Genomic DNA, 7,754 nt, shown 5'->3' with positions numbered 1-7,754 from the left:
CTCAGGGAGAGGCTGCCAGGCCGCATGCATCACATCAGACCCATTTTGGCCGCCCGTGGTGCCGCCACCAAAGCGCAACCGACAACACCTCTCCCTAGTGGTCCTCATAATACACCATCCCAGGTACTTGTGAGAACCCACCTCAGACCCCCTGGAGGTCTTAACCCCCACCAGGGTCCGGCGATCCTGCTGGCCCGAGACACATGCTCGGGCGGTGCCCCGATGGACAAGGGACGCCACACTCCACCAGACCAAAGAAGGGTGAAGGGACCCCCCATGGGGCCCAGGTCGTACCATGACACCCAAGGTCGGACCCCACATCCAAATCCTGCCAACACAGCCTCCCAGCTGGCTGGCATAACACAATTTTGAAAGGGGCACCTTTTACACGAGGCCGACCCCACTGACCTCTCCCGGTCCAAATTCCGCAGCCCAGGGACCAACTCCCACCACGGCTGCTCCAAATCAAATTCCCATTTAAATTTCTTTTTAATAATTTTGGTCTCGCATGCTAAACCGCAGCTGCAGGTAGCAACCCCCTCCTCGGGTTGTTCTGCCCCTCCCTGCAGCCGTTCCAAATTCATTATGGGGGCCAGCTTTTCCAAGGCTCTATCTCCCGACTCTTCCATGTCCAAATCCAGCTCGGAGCCAAAACACCCCCCCCCCCCCCCCCTGCTGGGTATCCATTTTCGGAGCCAGCCTCTGGTGCCAATCGTGGTGAGGGTCCCCTCGGTCACTTTAACCTCGTCCTGGGGGTATGTGATGGACCGACTCACCTCATGTCCCAGACTCTCTTGGACCTGATCAATCCCGTCCTCAATGATATTGTCACAGGCATCCAGCCGCTGGGTCAAATCATTATTTTCATCATCCCCCATCAATTCTGGCTCCGACAGGTCTTCATCCACAACTACCCAGTCCGATTCCGTTACACGGCCCTCCAATATTTTACCCCCTGTTGCTCTGAACCACCACTCTGGCACTACACAAATCCAAATTCCTCCCCTTGTTGTTGCATTGCGGCATGCACACCAGCCCAATAGTCTTCCAGATCTTTCCCAGCCAAACAATCCCCATTTAAATTTGAGTTTCCCCTATTTACATTCGAACACTCCCCATTTACTTCCAAATCTTCCGTATTGAAATTTTTTCTCTCCTGTGCACGAAGTGCATCAGCTTGGGTCTCACATTCTTCCATCCCCAATGTTAAAATTTCCCCCGTTTTGATTCAAATTCTGCCGCCCATGGCTTCTCCTGTGCCCCATTTGCACCAGGCTGGGCGTCCTATCTCTAATCTGAATGGTTGCCTGGCAAAGCAACGGCTCCTAAGGATTTCCTTAATCTTAAGGAAATCCTTAGCTGAGGATTTCCTAAGGGATGTTTATACAACAGCATTTAAGGAAATCTTTAGCTAAGGGAAATCTTTCCTGAACCCATAAATAGCGTCGGGCCACGATCGTGCTCAATATGTTATGCAAATGAGTTTAAACTGACATCAACCCAAACAACAAATCATACCCTTTCTTACAATGTATAATACCCAGGTGATTTATACAAGCTTGCTTTTAACTGGTGGGGAAAAGCCAATGAAAATCCTCGAATTTTTCCTGAAGGATGCTTTATGCAACCAAGCCTAAGTATTTTGAAAGTCACACATTGACAGCTCTGCAAAACTTGGACTGTACAGTAACTCGGTTATCGAAACCGTCTGGACCATAATCTTGGGACATTCTAACGAACATAATCACGTGCAAAATATCATTCGAGGAACTTAATCGATAAGAAAAATAAATCCAACTTCCATTTTCTCAGGGCAAAGAGTTGGGCATGAGCATGAAAGTGATGTAGGACAGATCTGTTCAAAACGTATGTGGTTGGCATGCAGTTGCTTTGACAATAGGAAATTGATGAGATTAATAGACAGGCAGACATGGAACAGCTTTATTGTATTGCAGTATACAACGACTGGCTTAGCTCACGCAAACGTGTAATCCATTTTGGATTTGAACCCTGTGCAACGTGTGGAGCAACAAACACAAGGTGACTGATAAGTGACATCATAGCCATCTGGGAAAATAGCTCCGTGCACACACTGCTTGGCACAATCACACTACAAACGGTTTTTCCTTAGGGGGGTTGGGGTATTTGGCACATAACTCTGAAAACAACTCTTTCATACACTTCTCTTACCCCCTCACCAGCTGAACCTTCCGAGTAAGTATGGACAAAAGCATTCATTTTGACTAAGCTTGTAGTTCTTCAGAAATCTTGAATTCACATCATGAAGCTTCAACTGGCAAACCACAAATGGAACACAATATTATAAATATGCTCCTGTTTACGTTCAGGTATTCATTGTGCATGCACAGTTTCATGCTCTTACAATGTCTCTGTGGCGTCAAACAATGGAGGTCTCAGCAAAGATGCAAATGGCTGCATCGTGACGTCACACTGAAAACATGACCCGTGACAGCCGGATGGTTCTGCGATTAAAAACTATAAATTGTTGACCTTTACAAAAAACAAAATGTATGTACAACTGGGATAGCTTTAACAGCATTCAGCACCCAACTGGCAAGCAGGATGTGCAATTTTCAAATGAAGGTCATCTTGTCTGCCGATGCGGATTGACACTACCATTGGCAGAGACTGGTATTCTGTTGTAGTTAAATAAATCGGTTCAAATTTCACTTGGACTTTCGTTTATAAAGTGCAGAGCAGAGTACAAGAACAAATCGTTTTTAAGGAAATATCCTTATAGTCTTGGTAACCAATACCCATAATCATGTGTTTACCAATTTCCTTCATAATGCTGAAAATCCAGATGGAAGAAAGTGAGAAAACAAAGATGGGAGTAGCAAATAATGACAACTTTTTTGTGAAGGAAAACATAGGAAGCAAGTTCATGTAAAAGAGCATCTTGGGGACAAGACGTTTTTGATTCATTCATTATTGTACAGAACCTGGCTAATTGCATTATCCATCCTAGGAGTGAGGCTGCACGACTGATGGAGTGCATTGTTGTAGATGAACACAATATTTTGGACTTTGAACAGGGTGCCGGTGACAATCACCTGCTCTTTGTGAAAGACACAATGTTATGTTTAATATCCATGAGCAACCAATTCTGGCAGACAAGTCCCTCTCGGGCAAGTGAAACACCATGCAACCAATGCCTACAGAAAACTGGTTTTTTTGGAACGCAGGTCGTATTTTCCATCCAATCATCATGCAAATTTGCTTGAGATCCTAAGGTCCTGAGTTAGAATCCCGCTCAGTTGTTGAATTAACACCAGGTGGGGTTGACTCAGCCTGTCATCCTTCCGTGGTCGGCAAAATGAGTACCAGGGTACTAGGTCCTCTCTCAAGGAGGTTGGTGGCAGGATTTGCACTCCCACCACTGTAAAAACACCTCATTCCATAACACACACAGTGGTGTGTGTCGGGATGGTGCTGAGGAGTCGTCGAAGGACGCAGCGACGTGCTGATCCAGCGTATGCTCCTATATATTTATATGGGTCTCACACTCTCACACTCACTCATATATATATATATATATATATATATATATATATATATATATATATATATATATAATGAAAACTTGTTAAATTATCCTCTATGGTTAGGCGCTCATATGTTTAAAGCATTCGTGTCAATTGCTCAGGCTGTTGTGGAAAAATGAATTTAAAAGCAAATAAAGGTGAAAAAGTGAGAATGGAAGAAGAAAAACAATGAGGGCCTCAGCTGACATTCCACAACATGGTCAAGGATGGTTGTGGATGCCTATTATTATAGTATAAATATTGTTTTTTGTAATGTACTGTACATGCAAACAGAAATCCAGGTAAACTTTGAAACATCCTCATACGGCTCAGGGCAGCACCCGAATAGTATTAAATGATTTATACTCCATCACGGAAATTCATGAAACAATAGATGGCTGTATGAACGAGAAATATTGATTACATTCACAGTTAGAAGTTACAGATGTAAAAGATGGAATAGGAACTGTAGATGACAATACGTCAAGGTGAATTAAGGTTGGGGCTATATTTGAAATCTGAAAAAGGCTTAGGTTCAGGCCTTCATGGGTGATAGACCTTTGTCAAACAGTGAGGTCAAGACTGATGGATGTACGGAACTATAAACTTATTAATGACCCTTGTATGAGTGGCTGACGCTTACTACCATGTTGTACTGGTCCCAGTTCCTGATGGCCCTCAGAGGAACAGTCATGAGTCCCCGAAGGATGGGCGTGGGGCTTGAGTAAAGCTGGCGAGGATGAGGCACGATAGGAAGAACCAACCGGAACAGGGAGAAAGGATGGGCGGATTCGATGTGGCAAGGTTGCATTTGGAGGAATGTGTCTCTCTGCTGCCACCACTTCTGGCAGAACCTCAGCTTGTGCATGGCCTCCATCTCCACAAACTCCACGAAGCAAGAGGAAGCAATCTGAACAACACTGTTCAACTGCAATTGGCCCATCTGGCACCTGGGGCTCGGCAGATATGACCCGCCGACAACTTTCACAGAGAAGTTGTTCAACCTCATCCCAAACTTCAGAAACAGCTCTACGATCACTTTCTCCAAGCTTAGGGCATCCATGTCTATTTACATGGCTACTACGGCACCTCGGTAGAGGAGGCCAGGCTTCAGGTTTGTGTTGTGCCTCCAGTCCACAATCAATCTCCGAAACAGGTGAGGAAAAAAGCTCAAAGAGAGCATCACCACTTGTGCTGTCACGTGAAATAGGTTCCAGGCTCGGTTCCTGTGCACTCGCACCTGTTAATTCGTCATCGTAGCCTGGCGTAGTGGAATCATAATAACCTTCATCACTCGTGTGGCGTTCACTTGGTGGTGACAGTGGATCATCGGCCATGTGTTGTGGAATTCTGGATACTGTTGGTTGAAGCATTTCACTTGACTTCACCACGATGAGATTCGACACGGGAAATTTCTGATTGGGCAATGGTGCACTCGGCTGCATCGATGACGGATTCTGATTTGGCGGGGAAGCAACAATTGATGGAAGAGTGCTTGGAGATATAGGTGGAGAATACTGGATAGATGGTGGTGTTTCAAAAGGTGATGTTAATGAATTAATTTTAGATGTTGGAATGGTGGAAGATAGTGTCTTGTTGGAAGAGAGCAACATCTGCGCTGTGATGGAAGATGTCGTAATTAAAAACGGTGTTAAAGACTCAGATATTGGTGGGGTGGAGGGTGTTGTGTCTGAAGGCACAACAGGTTGTGAATCTTGATCAGGCAGTTGTGGTTGTGAGATGCAAGTATGAGATGGTGTATTAAGCAACATCTTGAGATCGGGATCATCGACCATTGGAAGGTCTGAAACATCCCAGCAGAAAGCAAGACGACTGGGTGGAGCAGCCATTTCCTCACCTCCACCCTGGAATGGGAAGAAGCAAGGTTCCCGAAGAGAAGGCGTGAGAGCAAGAGATGTAGCCGTAGCATCCTGGTCTTCGTCGTCTCCCTCTGCAAAGCCCTCACCACAACCCGTGACAGAGTCAAAGCTCTTGAGTGATGCCACGTCACCAAAAATTTCACTCAAACCATCAGATCCATTTTCCGAACCTCCACTTTCCATCGTCTCACTCTCTCTGCCTTGCTCATTTCCACTCACCTCACTGACAAGTGTACTGCGAACGATCCTTGGTGTTTCACCACCGGACATCTCAATGTCAGTCCGAGACACAACCAAGTACGCACAGTCTTTTTCATCCTTAGGAGTTTCCACTTCTGATGATTTGCTCATTTCCCCATCACCACCAGGCACTATGCCTTGCTTGCTTCCTTTTGCTCCCCGTCGCCCGAATATTTTCCGTAAGCCCCGCCGTGTTTTACCCTTGCTCTCTGTGGACGAAGAAGGCAGAGCAGGGTGCTGATGAGGTGGCGAGGGACATGGCAACTCACTTACAGTACCTCCTTCCGTGACGCATTCTGTCTCTGCTGATAGGCCTGAAACAAAACTCAGACTACTTGCAAGCCTTGCTCGCCGGTGCCCCGTGCACCCACTCGTCGTTTGCCCAACATCACTTGCTGTAGCACTGCGGCTCAAGCCTCGCTGCTTGGAGCGCCATGCTGCTCTCCCTCGGCCTAGCAGAGAGGCCAAAGCAGACACAGGATTTGCGCGGCCGACAAGTCTACGGAAGCGGCCTTCTTTCTCCCCAGCCAGAACTTTACAATGATCACCTTCTTTTGATTGCTCTCCATTTTCCAGCTGATGGTTCTCCTCTGCTTCGTCAGCTGATGACCCATCCTTTTTCCCATCGCTGTCCGCCATTACGCAGTGGACTTTTCACGACATACAATCTGCTGACTCCATTTACGTCCTGAGACAGGCAGAGCTAAAAGAAGGGTTCAATTAGTATTGCTGCACATTGCACGTATCTGAGCAAGGAAATGCTCGCAGAATGCAAAAATTGTGATACGTGAGAAAAGGTTTCGATCACACTTTACAAATTTTTGACTTGAAATTTTTTCTTAATGTCTATGTGCATGCAAACCTTTAAAAACATTAATTACTTGCACAAAACAATCCCAATGCATGGCTGAGAATAAATAATTGACACAAATATCCCAAAAAGCTGTAATATCGTGAACCACAAACCAAAAGGGGGGGCAGCAGGGGGGCAGCGTGCGATTGTCACATGGCTTTGCAAACGTTTTCATCATCATCATACTCATTAGAAGGACGAAACGGCTCATACAAATTGAATGCAACGAGTCAGTTGGGTGCTGTGCAGCTCATGAGCCCAAATATGTACTGTGGACCCATCATACCATCGTTGGGGGTGCAAACCCCTGTAATGGAGTGTGATTCGGCTGATGTCTCCGTCTTCATTTAATCACAATGGCAAAAAAATGAAAACAAACGCACACAAAGCTACAAACGTCTCTCCTCTGCTCAATTGTGCCGCTCGTCCCTCAATCACCGATTAAAGCCGTCTATCCATGATGGAGGTACCAATCTGTCGTGCCAAGTCCTTTTGCAGCCCATGTCGACCCCTTATCCCAATTGGTGTCCATCTCTCACTATCATTCCTGTGCTTGTCCAATCGCTTTATGGGCGTCCAGTCCACAGTCATCCCTCTGTGCCTACGAATCCAGACATCCCCTCTCTCTCTGTACTATCAGTATCATACATTCATCCATCCTCATCTTTCTTTTCCTCCTCGTCACCGACAGCATCGTCCTCATCCTCACCTTTCGCTGCGTGCCATTCCCCTTTCCCTCCCGCAGATCTTAGCGCAGACAAAAGACCTCATCACACCCCCTTGTGGCGGCACGATGTTGTTATTTCATTGTCTTTCCAATGGAAGGGGACGACAATGAGCCGCAGGCAGCAGATTGCGCTCAACTCAAAAAAAAAATCTTCCATATCACAACATACAACCCATCAGCCTTTCCATTTCAACCAATGAAACAACATCACTTACCTTTTGCCGTAAACTCCGGTGAAAGTTGGAACCCGTTCTCTGTGTCCATCAGAATTGTCTCTGAAGTCTGAATCGCTGATGTGAACGATCAATTATTCATTCTCAAATGCTGTTACAATTTGTTTTTTTCTTGTCGTTACCTCAATCAGTTCCTGCAAGTCACAATGTACGGATGTTTGTTAATGCGGATGTTTTTAAGCCTTCGGGAAAAACCAGGTTACCTGACAGGAAATTCTTTCCAAATCCCTCTTTTCGCGTATCGTGGGTGTTCTTTCGGGGTACCGCCGGAACCTG

General features: G+C 46.0%; 1 protein-coding gene across 2 annotated transcripts; it reads right to left on the bottom strand.

Annotated features, from left to right (window-relative positions):
• Window positions 1-1,927: 1,927 nt before the first annotated feature.
• LOC137432821 (uncharacterized) lies at window positions 1,928-7,636 on the bottom strand. 2 transcript variants are annotated; one of them, XM_068125060.2, is made up of 2 exons: window positions 7,461-7,636; window positions 1,928-6,368 (listed from the first exon to the last, which is right to left on the bottom strand). In XM_068125060.2, the coding sequence occupies exon 2, from the start codon at window positions 6,302-6,304 to the stop codon at window positions 4,145-4,147; it is 2,160 nt and encodes a 719-aa protein (XP_067981161.2). In that variant the 5' UTR covers window positions 6,305-6,368; window positions 7,461-7,636; the 3' UTR covers window positions 1,928-4,144. The 2 variants fall into 2 exon arrangements, with proteins under 2 accessions (XP_067981161.2, XP_067981168.2); XM_068125067.2 differs by lacking the exon at window positions 7,461-7,636 and adding an exon at window positions 7,228-7,442.
• Between the last annotated feature and the right edge of the window lie 118 nt (window positions 7,637-7,754).

This window comes from Myxine glutinosa, chromosome 1 (genome assembly GCF_964187855.1).
Source record: "Myxine glutinosa chromosome 1, kmMyxGlut1.1, whole genome shotgun sequence".
Lineage (NCBI taxonomy): Eukaryota > Metazoa > Chordata > Myxini > Myxiniformes > Myxinidae > Myxine > Myxine glutinosa.
Note: the sequence above shows the minus strand (reverse complement) of the source record. Positions and strands in the feature narration are given on the sequence as shown.

Excerpts from the sequence above, each read along its gene's own strand:
- LOC137432821 (XM_068125060.2), bottom strand. The coding sequence starts at position 6,304 with ATGGCGGACAGCGATGGGAAAAAGGATGGGTCATCAGCTGACGAAGCA.